The 19,779-nt window shown below is 36.5% G+C and overlaps 1 protein-coding gene across 1 annotated transcript in view; it reads left to right on the forward strand.

Annotated features, from left to right (window-relative positions):
• The window catches only part of LOC108672970 (protein sidekick), an 84,569-nt gene that overhangs the window by 38,624 nt on the left and 26,166 nt on the right, over positions 1 to 19,779 (forward strand). The window contains exons 11-21 of the mRNA XM_047881602.1: positions 2,055 to 2,250; positions 2,642 to 2,836; positions 3,445 to 3,623; positions 5,736 to 5,835; positions 7,646 to 7,804; positions 8,864 to 9,061; positions 12,058 to 12,271; positions 14,111 to 14,132; positions 15,047 to 15,301; positions 17,001 to 17,156; positions 18,099 to 18,174. Coding sequence (XP_047737558.1) covers positions 2,055 to 2,250; positions 2,642 to 2,836; positions 3,445 to 3,623; positions 5,736 to 5,835; positions 7,646 to 7,804; positions 8,864 to 9,061; positions 12,058 to 12,271; positions 14,111 to 14,132; positions 15,047 to 15,301; positions 17,001 to 17,156; positions 18,099 to 18,174 — 1,750 coding nt within the window. The remainder of the gene's footprint in view (positions 1 to 2,054; positions 2,251 to 2,641; positions 2,837 to 3,444; positions 3,624 to 5,735; positions 5,836 to 7,645; positions 7,805 to 8,863; positions 9,062 to 12,057; positions 12,272 to 14,110; positions 14,133 to 15,046; positions 15,302 to 17,000; positions 17,157 to 18,098; positions 18,175 to 19,779) is intronic.

Here is a 19,779-nt window from a genome sequence, read left to right on the forward strand (position 1 = left end):
AATATTAAATAAATAAATTTAGCGCTGTGAGTTGTCGCAATCTTTGGCTCTCTTAAAGTAATAATAATATTAAATAAATAAATTTAGCACTGTGAGTCGCCGATATCTTAAGTTAATAATAATATTAAATAAATAAATTTAGCACCTTAAATTGCCGCCCTCTTAAGTTAATAATATAAATTAATAAATTTAGCCCTGTGATTTGCGCTGTAATTGTGAGATTGATATTCACGATTAAGTGTGAGATTAATATTCAGGGGAATATTATTTATTAATAATATTAAATAATAAATTTAGCGCTGTGAGTTGCCGCTCTCTATGGCCCTCTTAAGTTAATAATAATATTAAATAAATAAATTTAGCACTGTGAGTTGCCGCCATATTTTGGCCCTGTTAAATTAATATTAAATAATAAATATAGCACTGTGAGTCGCCACCATCTTTGGTCCTCTTAAATTAATAATAATATTAAATAAATAAATTTAGCACTGTGAGTTGCCGCCATATTTTGGCCCTGTTAAATTAATATTAAATAATAAATATAGCACTGTGAGTCGCCACCATCTTTGGTCCTCTTAAATTAATAATAATATTAAATAAATAAATTTAGCACTGTGAGTTGCCGCCATATTTTGGCCCTGTTAAATTAATATTAAATAATAAATATAGCACTGTGAGTCGCCACCATCTTTGGTCCTCTTAAATTAATAATAATATTAAATAAATAAATTTAGTACTGTGAGTTGCCGCCATCTTTGGCCCTCTGAAATTAATAATAAAATTAAATAAATACATTTAATTAAATCTGGCAATACGCTCTTTGCATGTCGTGTTTTTATTTAAATATGTACTCTGGTTTCTTTTTATCGTGATTCAGTAATCAATAATCAAATTACAAATCAATATTTTGGTAATCAATAATGAAAGATCTGTGTTAGATTTGAGTTTTATGTTTCTTGGTGTTCATAATTTGATAATAAATACTAATAATATCTTTACTGTCGTAGTTTATTAATATGAATGTCAATCAACACCTTAATTATGATTAATGCGTTCAATGGTAATGAAATAAGTTGACGATAAGACCGCGAATCTCGTAAATATTTAGGGTAATCAACGAATTTCAACAGAGACCAAAAATCTCTAAATTTTTTCCAAAAATCTTAAAACCAAAAATCTTTAAATTTTTCCAAAATTCCAAAAACCTTTAAAAACCAAAAATCTTTACATTCTCCAAAAATCTTCAAACCCGAAGTCTTTAAATTTTTTCAATAACCTTTAAACCAAAAATTTTTAAATTTTTCCAAAAATCTTTAAATTTTTCCAAAAATCTTTACATTTTGCCCCATTTAGGTCACCCAAAAGTATTTAAATTTATTCTCCATTTAGGTGACCCAAAAATCTTTAAACCAAAAATCTTTAAATTTTTCAAATAATTTATAAACCGAAAATCTTGACATTTTTCCAAAAATCTCAAAATTTTTCCAAAAATCTTTAAATTTTTCCAAAAATCTTTGCATTTTTCTACATTTAGGTCACCCAAAAGTGTTGAAATTTATTCTCCATTTAGGTGACCCAAAAATTTTTAAACCAAAAATCTTAAAATTTTTCCAAAATCTATAAAACAAAAATCTTGAAATTTTTTCAAAAATCTCAAAAATTTTCCAAAAATCTCAAAAATTTTCCAAAAATCTCGAAATTTCTTCAAAAATCTAAAAATTTTTCCAAAAATCTCAAAATTTTCCAAAAATCTCAAAATTTTTCCAAAAATCTCAAAATTTCTCCAAAAATCTCAAATTTTTCCAAAAATCTCAAAATTTTTCTAAAAATCTCGAAATTTTTCCGAGAAATCTCAAAATTTTTCCAAAAATCTCAAAAAAATGTCCAAAAATCTCAAAATGTTTCCAAAAAACTCAAAATTTTTCCAAAAAATCTCAAAATTTTTCCAAACATCTCAAAATTTTTCCAAAAATCTCAAAATTTTCCCAAAAATCTCAAAATTTTTCCAAAAAATCTCAATTTTTCCAAAATTTTTTACATTATTTTCGATTTAGGTGACGTCAGAAGGAGGTAACGACACGAGCTCGGCGCGGCTGGAGGTGATGGAGCTGCCGTACCCCCCCAGCAGCGTCACCGCCGAGCGCGACCACACGGCGGCCAAAGGCGTCCTGTTGTCCTGGACACCCGCCTTTGACGGCAACAGCCGCCTTACCGGCTACATCCTGCAGCGGCGGGAGGTGCCAGTCACGGGTGAGTGGGGGCCTTTGACGGCAACAGCCGCCTTACCGGCTACATCCTGCAGCGGCGGGAGGTGCCAGTCACGGGTGAGTGGGGGGCCTGTCACGGGTGAGTGGGGGCCTTACCGGCTACATCCTGCAGCGGCGGGAGGTGCCAGTCACGGGTGAGTGGGGACCTGTCACGGGTGAGTGGGGTGCCTGTGAACGTCACGGGTGAACTTCTTTTATTAAAGATCAGCGTTTTTTAACGTATCGAAAGTTCATATCCTATAATTAAAAATTAATTGAAATTCATTGATATCCAGAAGAATATTAATATTAATTAATATCCAGGGGATATTAATGTAATGTTAATTATTATTCAGAGGAATTTCAAGTTGATATTCTATAATCCCTCACCGCAGGAATAACGGCCGCAGCAGCTGACTACGGGCTGAAGTGGTCTACGTTCAGCCGTAACGTGTCGGCGGGCGCGCTCACGGCCGTAGTAACGGACCTGCGACCGTCCACGGGCTACCAGTTCCGCGTGGCAGCCGTCAACCACGTGGGCGAGGGGTCGTTCTCGCCCCCCAGCAACGTCATTGTTCTGCCGCAACAAGGTATTGTTATACCTCTTGATATACCTCTTGATATACCTCTTAATATACCTCTTGATATACCTCAACCACGTGGGCGAGGGGTCGTTCTCGCCCCCCAGCAACGTTATTGTCCTGCCGCAACAAGGTATTATACCTCTTGTTATACCTCTTGTTATACCTCTTGATATACCTCTTAACGTCCTGCCGCAACAAGGTATTATACCTCTTGATATATCTCTTGATATGTGTTTATATACCTTTTGCTTTACCTCTTAACGTCCTGCTTCGACAAGGTATTGCTATACCTCTTAGTGTGAGGGTTAAGGAATTGTATGATAAAAGAATATTTTATTGCAATTAGTGATATGATTGCGATAAAATAACGATTATGTATGATTATGTATGATTATCACGTTCACAATTCAACTGTCGCTGTATTATCTGTTGCTTACAATAATTATAATAAATTATAATTATATAACTATATTATAATATAAATATTATAATTTACTATATCTTACCACTCTCATAATTTTGTTGTAATATTGAAGCAAAGATAATTAGCCACATGACAAAATCTTCTATAATTTACCTATTTAACAATATAAAATAAAATAAACGTTACACAGCGCCCAGTGGTCCCCCCCTGGGGCTGGTGGGGTCCCCACGCTCCCCCTCCGAGCTGATGGTGCAGTGGGAGCCTCCCCTGCAGGAGCACCGCAACGGTGTGGTCCTCGGATATGTGGTCCGCTACCGTCTGGGCGGCTACAAGGACGCGCAGTGGTACTACAGGAACGTCACTAAAGAGGTGCCTTGATGTGTGGTACCTTAGAGGTGCCTTGATGTGCAGTACTAAAGAGGTGTCTTGATGTGTCTTGTCTCAGGTCTATCAACCCAAAGAAAACCTCAAATCCTTGTCATTAAGTTGTACATTAACTGAATGAAACTGGAGCTCTGGAACGCAGAACCTGACCCTTAACCCTTGTGCCTAAACTCTGGGACCCCAAACCCTTGTGACTAAACTCTGGGACTCCGAACCCTTGTGCCTAAACTCTGGGACTCCGAACCCTTGTGCCTAAACTCTGGGACTCCGAACCCTTGTGCCTAAACTCTGTGATCTGAACCCTTGTATGTAAACTCTGGGACCCCGAACCCTTGTGCCTAAACTCTGTGATCTGAACCCTTGTGCCTAACTCTGGGACCCCGAACTCTTGTGCCGAAACTCTGGGACCCCGAACTCTTGTGCCTAAACTCTTGGACCCCGAACCTTGTGCCTAAACTCTGGGACCCCTAACCCTTGTGCCTAAACTCTGGGACCCCGAACCTTTGTGCCTAAACTCTGGGACCCCGAACTCTTGTGCCTAAACTCTGGGACCCCGAATCTTGTGCCTAAACTCTTGGACCCCGAACCTTGTGCCTAAACTCTGGGACCCCTAACCCTTGTGCCTAAACTCTGGGACCCCGAACTCTTGTGCCTAAACTCTGGGACCCCGAACCTTGTGCCTAAACTCTTGGACCCCGAACCTTGTGCCTAAACTCTGGGACCCCTAACCCTTGTGCCTAAACTCTGGGATCCCGAACCCTTGTGCCTAAACTCTGGGACCCGAACCCTTGTGCCGAAACTGGGACCCCGAACCCTTGTGCCCAAACTCTGGGATCTCGAACCCTTGTGCCTAAACTCTTGGACCCCGAACCTTGTGCCTAAATTCCGGGACCCCTAACCCTTGTGCCTAAACTCTTGGACCCCGAACTCTTGTGCCTAAACTCTGGGACCCCGAACCTTGTGCCTAAACTCTGGGACCCCGAACCTTGTGCCTAAACTCTGGTACCCCGAACCTTGTGCCTAAACTCTGGGACCCCGAACCCTTGTGCCTAAACTCTGGGACTCCGAACCCTTGTGCCTAAACTCTGGGACCCCGAACCCTTGTGCCTAAGCTCTGGGACCCCGAACCCTTGTGCCTAAACTTTGGGACCCCGAACCCTTGTGCCTAAACTTTGGGACCGCGAACCCTTGTGCCTAAACTCTGGGACTCCGAACCCTTGTGCCTAAACTCTGGGACCCCAAACCCTTGTGCTTAAACTCTGGGACCCTGAACCCTTGTGTCTGAACTCTGGGACCCCGAACCCTTGTGCCTAAACTTTGGGACCCCGAACCCCACCCTTGTGCCTAAACTCTGGGACCCCGAACCTCGTGCCTAAACTCTGGGACCCCGAACCTTGTGCCTAAACTTTGGGACCCCGAACCCTTGTGCCTAAACTCTGGGATCCCGAACCTTGTGCCTAAACTCTGGGACCCCGAACCTTGTGCCTAAACTCTGGGACCCCCGAACCTTTTGCCTAAACTCTGGGACCCCCGAACCTTGTGCCTAAACACTGGGACCCCGAACTTTTGCGCCTATACCTTAGGACCACCGAAGACATCAAGTTTTCCTGACGTATAAAAACTGAAGATACGAAGATATACGTTTTTCTGGAGTGCTAGAAAATCTTCCACAGCTGCTACTGTTACTACTATAAGTGGGAAGGAAGAAATCTGTTGGTGCATCGTTAGTTGGGGGAGATGGGATACGTAGAATTATGGTTATAAATGTTCTAAAGAGCACAATTTTTCCTTGATCAACAAAATATAGGAATATTTTTCAAAATTTACAACCCAAAGCTCCAGAGGTGTTAAATCAACTGTTATGAAAGTGGTTTAAAAATTATGAAGAGTATTTGGAATGAATTTTCGTTTTGAAGGCATGTTAATAGGTTGTGTAAATATCTGTATCGTATCTTCTTTGAAGATGCCCCCGTGAATTCGTGCAATATATGTTATCATATTATCTTTGTAAAAATTATTTATACAAGTGGAGCATTGTACTATTTGACGTTGCCACGGCTGATTTATTTACATTAAAATGATTTGTTTTATGTACAGACGCAGCACAGCTACCTCATCAGCGGACTTATCACCTGGAAGGACTATGAGGTGCAAGTGGCCGCATACAACATTAAAGGCGTCGGTGTTTACTCCGAAGGTAAAGAATACTTATACTTATATTTTAACTTACTAAGTTATGCTTACAACATTAAAGGCGTCGGGGTTTACTCCGAAACACCGAGGCACTTGTGAAAAACACTTGCACTTATTTTATAACTAATTAACTAATTTAGGCATACAACGTTAAAGGCGTCGGGGTATACTCTGAAGGTAGAAAAAATACTTACACTTATTTTATAACTAAGTAAGGTTCACAACATTAAAGGCGTTAGGGTCTACTCTGAAGGCGATAAAACTTGTACTTATTTCATAACTAATAACTAATTTAGGCTTACAACATTTGAGGCGTTGGGGTTTACTCCGTCGGTGGAATATACTTACACTTATTTTAATAACTAATTAACTAATTTAGGCATACAACATTAAAGGCGTCGGTGTATACTCCGAAAGTGAAAAATACTTACACCTGTATTTTAATTAAATAACTAATTGACTTAGGCTGACAACATTAAAGGCGTTAGCCTCTACTCCAAAAGAAAGCAACAATGCAGCCATCTCCTATGTGATTATAAAGTTTTACAACGGTATCTGAGGCTTCAAGTCGAGCTGTTATCAAATCTACTAATATTTAAATTTAACAATATATATTGTTATCATATTGTTGTCAATAATTTAACAATATGTACTAATATATTGTTATCAAATCTACTACCTAATAATAATCAAATCTACATTTCTACTAATATCGCCATTAGAAGAAATGCTGTTTCTCATATAGACTAAGTCTTAGCTCCAAAAATTGAGTACTATATTAAAGTATTGCATATGAAATTTTGGCCCATTTTACTGTCATGATTTGAATGTTATAAATACAAATACTATGGTTACCTTTGGACAATAGCCCATACATTTGTAAATAATAGACCATAAATTCAAATAAACCATAGTGTCTATGGTTTTATATGTCGTAGTATGTCCTGCTGGAAATATTTGTACAGGTTTGAGAGTAACTTAATGCTGCTGTTTTCGAATAGGATTTTTGGCATTGCGATAGATTATGATGTCAGATTTTATTTTAAATAACTTACCGAAGTTGCCTGTCACACTTTACTGGACAGTATTGTGAAGTGGATAGATTATTTAATAAATTTCATTAATTGAAGTGAATTTCATTGATTCGGTGACAATTAATGTCACCGAATTGTTCTTGTAGCAAAAAAATTGTCTGTAGCAAAAAGATATTTGCTGTATTAAAAAATTGTACTTACCTAAAAGTTGCACACATGTGTCGGCTTAAAAAAAAGTGATTGACAGAATTTGCGTAGCTCATCGAAGAGGAAATCATTAAAAAAAGTACCGGTAATTAATAATAAATGTTGAGTTAGCTTTAAAAAGATTAGTTTGAGAGCAGAATTAGGTATTACCCCTGTAGGTATCCGGCTGAATACGAAGGAGAGAGAGCCTACAGCTGTAATGCCATAATGGCTTTTTGCAATGCCATAATGGCTTTTCGTAATGCCATGTCATTTTCTAATCCCATAATACCATTTTGTAATGCCATAATGGCTTTTTGTAATGCCATTCCTGACATATTCCTCACACCCCCCGCAGGTATCCGTCTGAAGACGAAGGAGAGGGTGCCTATAGCTTTTGTAATGCCATTTTCTAATGCCATAGTGCCTTTCTGTCATGCCATAATGGCTTTTTAATACCATCCCTCACACCCCCCGCAGGTATCCGTCTGAAGACAAAGGAAGGGGTGCCCACAGCTCTTGTAATGCCATATAATGCCATTTTCTAATGCCACAATGGCTTTATTTAATACCATTCCTCACACCCCGCCGCAGGTATCCGTCTGAAGACGAAGGAAGGGGTGCCCACGGCGCCCCCCCGTCAGGTGACGGTAGAGGCCCTGTCTTCCACCGTCGTGGAGGTGACATGGAAGCCTCCAGAGCCCTGGATGATCAACGGCATCAACCAGGGCTACAAAGTCCAGGCCTGGCGCGGTGGGTTATCAACTTGTCAACTTAACATTCATTAACCTAAAATAATTCATATTTACATTCAACTAATCTTAAGTACATTTAAATTACTTTTTATTTATAATTATGAACTTTCAGGGCTACAAAGTCCAGGCCTGGCGCGGTGGGTTCTTATCTTTGTTACCTTACCAATCATTAATCCAGGTTATTTCTTTTTTGTAATTAACTAATCTTAAGTACATTTAAATTATTTGTAATTATTTACTTATTAATCTGAATTACGTCAATTACTTATTATTTGCAATTATTGAATGTGCATTCATCTTAATTATTCTTCAGATAATTGATTAATATATATTACTTCTTATTCCAAATTGATCATTTTTGCGTCGTAATTATCAATTTTGATAATTACGACGATTGATAATGATAATTATTTGAATAATAATGATAATAATTATCATTACGATTGATAATGATAATTATTTGAAGAATAATTTTCTCAATTATTCTACAAATATGGACGACCTGAAAGAGCCACCAGTTGCTCCTCATAAAATCTATTAATTCTTTTACTATATTGAGTTGAAAATAACTGTTGCAAAGCAATATTCATACCTGTGTTATTAATAAAAATTTTTGTATTTTATATTAATATAAATATTGTATGTATATTGTGTTTAACACAATAAAATCTAATAATTCATTTACTATATTGACTTGAAAACAACTGTAGTGATGCAATATTAATATCTATCTTATTAATAAAATTAATTTTATTTTCTATTATTAGTATATTTATTGTGTGTTTACTGTGTTTTAATTAATATAATTATTGTGTGCATATTGTGTTTTATTTATTATCATTACGTGTGTATATTGTGTTTTGATTATTATAATTGCTGTGTGCATACTATGTTTTATTTATTACCATTTATTATGTGTATATTGTGTTTTAATTATTATAATTATTGTATGTGTACTGTGTTTTAATCATTATTGTATGTATATTATGTTTTAATCATTATTGTATGTATATTATATTTTAATCATTATTGTATGTATATTTTGTGTTTAACACAGAGAACCCAGTGCTGGTACCGACTGCACAGCCAGCAACGACCGTGACCGTACCACCGTCACCGTACCAGGACGTACGTGAAGCCGTTAACCTGACCAGGCTCCTCAAGTACAACACGTACCATGTCACGGTACTGTGCTTCACTGCACCGGGGGACGGTAACAGGAGTACACCCATCACCGTCACCACACTTGAAGATGGTGAGTAGTGATGACTCGTGCATTATAGTTCGTAAATCATCACCATTAATGTATTTAAATCAGCGAACCGTTATTTAAGATGGTGAGTAATGATGACTCGTGCATTATAGTTCGTAAATCATCACCCTTAGTATACTTAAATACCGGATCTTTATTGAAGATGGTGTGTAATGATGCTTTATAGGTTGTAAATCATCGCCATTATTGTATTTAAATCAGCGAATCGTTATTGAAGATGGTGAGTAATGATGACTCATACATTATAGTTCGTAAATTATCATTCTTAATATACTTGAATCGCCGGATCGTTATTCGTGTAATATTGTAATCCTTTGATAAACAAATCGCTATTCGTGAGAGTTAAATATCCTTAAATCACCGAATCGTTATTTGTGAGAGTTAAATATCCTTAAATCACCGAATCGTTATTCGTGAGAGTTAAATATCCTTAAACCACCGAATCGTTTTTCGTGGAAATTGAAAATCCTTAAATCACCGAATCGTTATTCGTGAGAGTTAAATATCCTTAAACCACCGAATCGTTTTTCGTGGAAATTGAAAATCCTTAAATCACCGAATCGTTATTCGTGAGAATTGAATATCCTTAAATCACCGAATTGTTATTCGTAAGAATTGAATAGCCTTATATCACCGAATCGTTATTCGTGTAATATTGTAATAGCCTAACTTTTCGTGATCGGCAGGATCTCTCAATTTTAACTCTAATGCACAGAAAATAACTTCCATTTTGTTCGTCGATCTTTAATATTTTTTTCCGATCTATCAATGGGAATTTGCACTGTCCAGCTCCGGGTAGTATTTCAGTAGTATCTGCTGGCCTGTAACTCGTGTATCTGCTGGCCTGTAACTCGTGTATCAGCTGGCCTGTAACTCGTGTATCTGCTGGCCTGTAACTCGTGTATCTGCTGGCCTGTAACTCGTGTATCTGCTGGCCTGTATGGATAATTGTGCTATTGCAGCCTGCAACTCTCAGAGTTTTGCCTGGGTTTATGTGCATTTGAAGCACTTTTCACCTTATCAGTTTGGGCTCCAATAACTATATACCCCCGTAACTTTCCCACAACTACCCCGTAACTATTCAATAACTACCGCGACTCTACCCCGTAACTACCCCCGTAACTACTCCGTAACTATTCCGTATCTATTCCGTAAGTACTCCGTAACTATCCCGTATCTATTCCGTAACTACCCTGTAACTATCCTGTATCTATTCCGTATTCTACCCCGTATCTACCCCGTAGCTACCCCTTAACTACCCCACAACTACCCCGTAACTATCCCGTAATTACCCCGTAACTGCCCCACAACTACGCCGTAACTTTCTCGTAACGGTGCTGGTGGTGACGAAGTGCAAAGCGCCTTCCAAAGCAATAAAAATGGCCTGCACACCAGAACAGTAAGAAGAAGCCAGAATCCGGCGTAAAAAAAGCCAAAAGGTAATTTACGAGGAGAGGAAATAAAAGAAAAAAGCTGAAGAATCACAAGCAAAAGCAATAGCTGAAATAGAAGCGCTAACTACTACCGTGCAGCGGAACGAAGTACAACTCGGTCCACACGATATAAATATTCTCTAAGAAGAAGAAAATTTGGCGAGATTTCTAATTGAGGAATGCACGGAATAATTTCAACACAGATGGACGAAGAAAGCGATTCTTCAACGACATGGCACAGACTGAATCGCTGGACAATCAGCATGATTTACCTGCAAAAAATTGATCAAGTTGATTACGTATATAGGGTCATTCATTTTCAAATCCCACGAATCCTACACTCATTAATTTTTTGCAGGTAAATCATGCTGATTGTCCAGCGATTCAGTCTCTGCCATGTCGTTGAAGAATCGCTTTCTTCGTCCATCTGTGTTGAAATTATTCCGTGCATTCCTCAATTAGAAATCTCGCCAAATTTTCTTCTTCTTAGAGAATATTTAATCGTGTGGACCGAGTTGTACTTCGTTCCGCTGCACGGTAGTAGTTAGCGCTTCTATTTCAGCTATTGCTTTTGCTTGTGATTCTTCAGCTTTTTAGCGCATTTTCTCATTTATGGAAAAAATGCACTGTTGTGCTCGCCATGTCCGTCCGTCCGTCTGTCTGTCTGTCCGTCTGTCCGTCCATCTGTCCGAGACCTCAAGTTTTCGTCGACGAGAAAATGCGCTCTTTGTCACTCACTGCAGTGAGTACTGAGTTATATTTTTTCTTTTATTTCCTCTCCTCGTGAATTACATTTTGGCATTTTTTACGCCGGATTTTGGCTTCTTCTTACTGTTCTGTAGGCCATTTTTATTGCTTTGGAAGGCGCTTTGCACTTCGTCATCACGAGCGACTTATCAGGCAGAGTGGGTATCCTGAATACATGATGAACTGAAAAATGTTCACGAAAATACGATAAAAAATCGTTTATTTTATTTTAAATTTTGAAAATTACTAATTATTTGTGATTTCTCCAACTTTGTTCTGTAATAATCTGTTTTATTTCAATAGGTTTTATCGACTGTCATGAAGAAACAAATGAACGCACAAACATAGTTTTGGGCTCTTAAAATGCACAATTTCTGGGGCGCTTGCCGTAGATGGTACGAAGTACAAAAGTATCCATATATTCGTGTTCAATGATTTCGGAGAAGGGAAGTTAGCAAGCTAACAAGAGCTATAGCCGCTCATAAATGTTCTTAAAGAACAACTGCTGTGACAACTGACAACTTCTGGTTGCAGCTTCGGGTAGTATTTCTCAATACCTCACTAGGCATTTGCACTGTCCAGCTCCGGGCAGTATTTCTCAATACCCTAACAAAATTTAGAGTCGCCCCAGCTTCTGGTAATCCAAATCAGAAGCTGCCGCGACTCTTAATTTTCACTAGGTACCTCCCTTGGTATTTGCACTGTGCAGTGCCTGGTAGTATTTCCCAATGCCTCACTCGGTATTTGCACTGTCCAGCTCTGGGTAGTATTCCTCAACTTGGTATTTGCACTGTGCAGTGCCTGGTCCCCCCAGTAAGCTGCACTTCCCTGAAGTGAGCGACCGCTCGGTGCTGGTTCGCTGGTCACCACCGGACCAGCAGAACGGTATCCTGACAGGATACAGCGTCGCCTACAGGAGGCGCGACATGCCCAGGGAACAACCTCATCTTGTGGCCAACCTCACTGCCGATGTCACGTCATACAGGATCAACAACCTTACCGTGAGTGCCAGGTTACTTATTTCTTGCTAAAGTAGATGTCACATCCTACAGGGTAAATAACCTTACCGTGAGTATCAGGCCACATGTTTCTTGCATCCTACAGGATCAACAACCTTACCGTGAGCGTCAGGGCCCATACTTTCAAAAAAAATTCAAAACTCAGTACTCACTGCAAAACTCAGTACTCACTTTCAAAACTCAGTACTCACTTTCAAAACTCAGTACTCACTGCAATGAGTGACAGAGAGCGCATTTTCTCGTCGACGAATACTTGAGGTCACGGACGGACGGACGGACGGACGGACAGACAGACAGGCAGACCGACAGACGGACATGGCGAGCACAATAGTGCATTTTTTTCCATAAATGAGAAAATGCGCTAAAAAGTATAGAGATCGTAAGTTCATCGGCCAATCATTGACGGCCTTTCAAGCAAAATCCACCAATCATAGACAAGAAAATAGAGCGTAAGTACTTACGTTCACTTAGCGAGTTTTGAAAGTATGGCCCCAGGTTACTTATTTCTTGCTAACTTCGAGAAAAATGTCAAAGATTTAAATTTCTGTTTGCGCTGCGCTCTAAAGAGGTTAATAATATTTTTCACCGTAAGTGTCATGCTACTTGTTTCTTGCTAAATGTAACTTCGAGAAAAATATCAAAGATTTGAATTGCTTTTTTCGCTGCGTCCGAAAGAGGTTGATATTTTCTTGTGGTCATATTGTTATCGGAAAATGATTTTTATTTCAGGCGTTTTCAAAAATTCTTCTACATTAACGATATTTATCACATGCTAACATTAATCGAATAATAATTATATTATAATTGAACTTTAATGTGCCTCCAACTAACACTACTGACCGCCACAAAGTTCATTGAGACAACCTCAATTCTTCATTACAACACTTTTCTAGTGATACTTAACTAGCACTGCTTCACTAGTACTGCTTCACTAGCACTGCTTCACTAGTTCTGCCTCACTAGTACACTGTTTCACTAGTTCTGCCTCACTAGTACACTGTTTCACTAGTTCTGCCTCACTAGTACACTGTTTCACTAGTACACTGCTTCAGGACAATAGTACTCAATACTACACTAGCACCACCTAGCTCATCAGCACCAACTACTAGCTCACGAACACCACCAATACTATACTAGCACCACCTAGCACTAGCACCACCTAGCACTAGCATCACCTAGCACTAGCACCACCTAGCACTAGCACCACCTAGCACTGGTACCACCTAGCACTATAGCACCACCTAGCACTGGTACCACCTAGCANGTATTGATCTCTGGATTGTCCAGGTAACAATAACTGTTTGATTGTTCTGTATTGATCTCTGTATTGATTGTATTAACTGTAGTATTGATCTCTGGATTGTCCAGGTAACAATAACTGTTTGATTGTTCTGTATTGATCTCTGTATTGATTGTATTAACTGTAGTATTGATCTCTGGATTGTCCAGGTAACAATAACTGTTTGATTGTTCTGTATTGATCTCTGTATTGATTGTATTAACTGTAGTATTGATCTCTGGATTGTCCAGGTAACAATAACTGTTTGATTGTTCTGTATTGATCTCTGTATTGATTGTATTAACTGTAGTATTGATCTCTGGATTGTCCAGGTAACAATAACTGTTTGATTGTTCTGTATTGATCTCTGTATTGATTGTATTAACTGTAGTATTGATCTCTGGATTGTCCAGGTAACAATAACTGTTTGATTGTTCTGTATTGATCTCTGTATTGATTGTATTAACTGTAGTATTGATCTCTGGATTGTCCAGGTAACAATAACTCTTTGATTGTTCTGTATTGATCTCTGTAATAATTGTATTAACTGTAGTATTGATCTCTGGATTGTCCAGGTAACAATAACTGTTGTATTATCAGGATTTAATATATAAGATTTGATTTGTTTTGGGTAATAATATTTATAACCTGCTTATATTATCCTTATTTCCCCTGGGGAACAAAATGAATTCTCATGATTAACGTAAGTCCAGGTAACAATAACTACACTGTATTGTCAGTATTTAATAAATAGCATTTGTTCTGGGTAATAATTTTTAGAACCTGCTTCTATATTATCATTATTTTCCCCGTGGAAAAAAAAATTCGTGATTGGTGTAAATACGATTTTTTGTTCTGGATAGGATAAGATTTGATTAGCCAGAACAGCAGGATTTGTTCTGGTTAATAGGTTATTATAACCTGCTTCTATTATCCTTATTCCCTCCTTCAAAAAAAAAAAAATTCCTGAAGTGTGTAAATACGATTTTGTCTCAACAATAATCTTGATATTTTTTAATATAGGAAGAATGCAATTCAAATTCAGATAATTTTTTTGTTCACTTTATATTATTTTCGTGAAGATATCCAAGTTATAATTGTAAATTATATTTTCTAGAATATATCAAAATTATAATCACAAATTATATTATTGTGAATATATCCAAGTTATAATCATAAATTATATATACGTGAATATATCTAAATTATAATCATAAATTATATTTTCTTTGATATATCAAAATTATAATCACAAATTATATTATTGTGAATATATCCAAGTTATAATCATAAATTATATTTTCTAGAATATATCTAGGTTATAATCATAAATTATATTTTCTAGAATATATCTAGGTTATAATCATAAATTATATTTTCGTGAATATATCCAAGTTATAATCATAAATTATATTTTCCTGGATATATCCAAATTATAAATTACATTTTCGTAAAAATACCCAAATTATTATTAATATTTTTCATTCAGGCTCTGAGTTCTCGGTCTTCAACATGGGAGACCGTGCACAACACGTCGGCCCCGTCAGCCACGACGTTCACAGTGCCCGGTCTGGTGCCGTTCACGACGTACCAGCTACGTCTGATAGCCCGTAACGTCGTGGGGGACTCGCCCCCATCTTCACAGTCACCTCAGTTTCAAACCCTGCAAGCCGCCCCCGCCCACCCCCCCTCCAACGTCACCATCAGGGCGGTGTCTGCTACTGAGCTCAGAGTGCGCTGGATTGTGAGTCACAATTATTATTTATTATATTTATTTAAATTAGCTTCTATACTATTGATAAAATATTATTAATAAATCATCAAGTGCGCTGGATTGTGAGTGGAAATTATTATTTATTATAATTGAATATCTATATTTTATTTTATACTACAGGTAAAATAATATTAATAAATAATTGGTAAAGTTAAAATTGAATTTATTATATTTATTTAAATTAGCTTTTATACTATAGATAAAATATTATTATTAAATCATCAAGTGCGATGGTTTGTGAGTTACAATTACATTTATTATCATTAAATGTACTACCTATATATATTATACTATATATAAATTATTAGTATTAAGTCATTGAGTGACCTGGACTGTGAGTTGCAATTACATTATATTATTATTTATTGTATATAATTATATTTTATAATTTATATATATATAATAAATATCTATTACATTTTATATTATTATTATAAATTATGTATTGCTATTAATTATTATACTATAGATAAATTGTGGAGATTAAATCATTGAGTGCACTGGATTGTGAGTTAAAATTAAATTTATTGTTATTAAATAAATTATTTAATTATATATTATACTGTATACAAAATATGGATATTGAATCATTGAGTGCGCTGGAGTGTGAGTTGAAAGTAAATTTATTATAATTAATAAATTATATATTAAATTATAAATAAAATATTAGTAAATCATTGAGTGTGCTGGATTGTGAGTCCAAATTAAACTTATAACTAAATAAATTATATTTTATACCTTAAATAAAATAATAATGTTAAATCATTGACCTATATATATAATGATTATTTATTATTATTTTTACATGTTAATTAATCGCCAATTAAAGAGTAACATTCAATTTGCAATAAGTTTAAATACAATCTTGGTCTCATTATTTAACAGTCTCAAAAACTCTCATAATTGAATAAATTATATTTTATACATGCTCATTAAATCATTGATTAATAAATAGAATGATTATATTTTAATATTTTTTATATAAAATATTCGCCAATTAAAGAGTAACATTCAAATTACAATAAGTTTAAATGCAGTCTTATTTTCATTAAACCTTAAACATAGAATAATGGCAGGAAACTATTTACCTCAAAATGAAGATATTCCTCGAAAGTCAAGTTTATTGACGATATTTTTCTCTTCTAAAATTGAAGAAAGGTGCTTAAATGATGCAATAGATATTTTTATCGGTTTCAGACGTACAATAGATTATTTCTAACTCATTTTCATTTTGTGAACAAACTTATTTAAAAAATTAGTTTATTAGTTAAGTTCGTTCGATATTTTTAGCAGTTATTTGAAAAAGAAAATGATTTTCTTTTGATCTGAGCCCCTCAACCCCACGTACCCTCAACCCCACGTACCCTCACCCCCTCGTACCCTCAACCCCATGTACCCTCAACCTCACGTATCCTCAACCCCACGTACCCTCAACCCCTCGTACCCTCAACCCCACGTACCCTCAACCCCACGTAACCTCAACCCCACGTACCCTCAACCCCACGTATCCTCAACCCCACGTACCCTCAACCCCACGTATCCTCAACCCCACGTACCCTCAACCCCACGTATCCTCAACCCCACGTACCCTCAACCCCACGTATCCTCAACCCCACGTACCCTCACCCCCACGTACCCTCAACCTCACGTACCCTCACGTACCCCACAGCCCCTGCAGCAGTGGGAGTGGTACGGGGCCTCGCAAGGGTACCGCATCCTGTACCGCCCCCTGGGCTGTACCTGCGAGTACCAACACAGCTTCGTGTATGATACCACAGCGAACTCATACAAGCTGGAGGGTCTACACGAGTACACCAAGTACCAGGTGAGGGTCTACACGAGTACACCAAGTACCAGGTGAGGGTCTACACGAGTACACCAAGTACCAGGTGAGGGTCTACACGAGTACACCAAGTACCAGGTGAGGGTCTACACGAGTACACCAAGTACCAGGTGATGTGGTCTACACGAGTACACCAAGTACCAGGTGAGGGTCTACACGAGTACACCAAGTACCAGGTGATGTGGTCTACACGAGTACACCAAGTACCAGGTGAGGGTCTACACGAGTACACCAAGTACCAGGTGATGTGGTCTACACGAGTACACCAAGTACCAGGTGATGTGGTCTACACGAGTACACCAAGTACCAGGTGAGGTTCTGTACAATGTACCAAATATTAGCTAACACTGGTCAATATAATATAATATCATTCATATATCTTGATAATATTCGCAATTATTGTAATAATGTTGAATACCTACAATAAACCTAAATAATAACATTGACGGTAAAATACCATTAATAATAATATTGGCGGTAAAATAACATCAATAATAATATTGACGGTAAAGTACCATCAATAATAATATTGATGGTTAAATACCATAAATACTAGTTATTATTGACAGTAAATAATAAAAATAATATTGATGGTGAAATAACATCAATAAAATTTGTTATTGACTGTGAATAATAACAATAATATTGACGGTAAAAGACCATCAATATTATTATTGACGGTAAATAATAAAATAATATTGATGGTGAAATAACATCAATAAAAATTATTATTGATAGTAAATAATAAAAATAATATTGACTGGGAAATACCATCAATATTATTATTATTGATGGTAAATAGTAAAAATAATATTGATGGTGAAATAACATCAATAAAAATTATTATTGACTATGAATAATAACAATATTATTGACATTAAAATAGCATNGATTATGGACAGTAAATAACAATAATATTAACAGATCACAATGGAGGCCGTGAACGACGTGGGTGCGTCGACCCGCTCTACGGCTGCCGTCGAGCGCACGCGCGAGTCTGGTAATAGTCTCATACTTAATAGTCAACTTTGTAATACTTTTCAATGCTATTAATTAGTTTATATAATTTTAATGCGTTTAAATAATTTTAATACGTTTAAATTATTTTAATGTTTAAAATATTTTAATATGTTTAAATTATTTTAATATGTTTAAATTAGTTTAATACGTTTAAATAGTTTTAATACATTTAATGTGTTTTCAACCGTTTCAATACTTTTAATAACGTTTAAAACGTTTCATTTTAACTATTACATTTTTAGTGTTGTAGCTTCAACAGTTCATACAAATTCTGTCAAATTATGAGGTATTTGAACCTTTTAAAATTGAAAATTCAAACCTTTAAGCAGTAAAAAATCAGGATATTCGATATCCTGGTTATTCTGGAATTTCAAAATCACTTCGCTGCTAAATTTTTATTAACGCGACCAGTGCTACAGCAATGATACTCTTGACTGGAGTAATGTAGTGCTAGGGTAACAGGGGTAAAAATTACCGTAGAATTGAAGCATTTAATTAATGTTTACCACTACACTTAATAGCTATTCGTCATAATTATAACGTCAAGATACTCTTGCGTTTGTCAAACTTTTTAAGGATGTGTTTATCAGGTTACCTTTGTTGGAATTCTTCCGGATTACCCCTCGGGATTACACCTGGGATTACCCCATGGATTTAACTCCCGGGATTATCCCTCGAGATTAACCTCGGGGTTACCCCTCTGGGTTACCCCTCGGGACTACCCTCGAGATTACCCCTCGGGATTACCCCTCGGAATTATCCCTCGAGGTTACCCCTCGGAATTACCTTTCGGAATTACCCCTCGGGGTTTCCCCTCAGGATTACCCCTTGGAATTACCCCTCGAGATTACCCTCCGGTTTACGCCTCGAGATTACCCTTCGTAATTATCCCTCAAAATTACCCCTCGAAACTACCCCTCCAGATTACCCCTCGGGATTACCATTTGTTGGCATAGTTCGTATTTGGTATTCATATATTGAATCCATTTTCTCTGTGAAGAACTATTGTGAATTTCCTGACATTTACTTCATTTCATTCATTTTGTCTATTGCGTATAATAAATTCATTTTCTCTGATACGAATATTCGAATATTTTTACATTTTATTATTAAAATAAATACCTTGAAAAAATTCTTAATACTCTGATTTCATTGTATTGCTAAGATAAATAGAATACTCCTAATAAATCATTCCTTTGTCATATTTAAAATCTTTGGTTGACATCATATTTAAATAGATGAAATAATAAATTCTACCATTATTATTTGTATTTAAAATTCTCGTTGACAGTATCGTTTAAATAAATAGAATTAATAAATCCTTCCTCATTCATTTTCAAAAGTTTGTTGATTTTGTATTTAACTAAATAATAAATTCTGCCTCTATTATTTTTTTAAAGTTTTCTTTGGCATTATTGTTTAAATAAATAGAATTAATGAATCCTTCCTCATCCATTTCTAAAAGCTTTGGTTGACTTCATAAATTCAATTAAATAATACTGTCTGCCTTTATTATTATTTTAAATTCTTCGTTGACATCATTGTTTTTAAAAAATTAATAAATCCTTCCTCTATCACCTTTCGT

Source organism: Hyalella azteca, unplaced genomic scaffold, assembly GCF_000764305.2.
Source record: "Hyalella azteca isolate HAZT.00-mixed unplaced genomic scaffold, Hazt_2.0.2 contig8360, whole genome shotgun sequence".
Lineage (NCBI taxonomy): Eukaryota > Metazoa > Arthropoda > Malacostraca > Amphipoda > Hyalellidae > Hyalella > Hyalella azteca.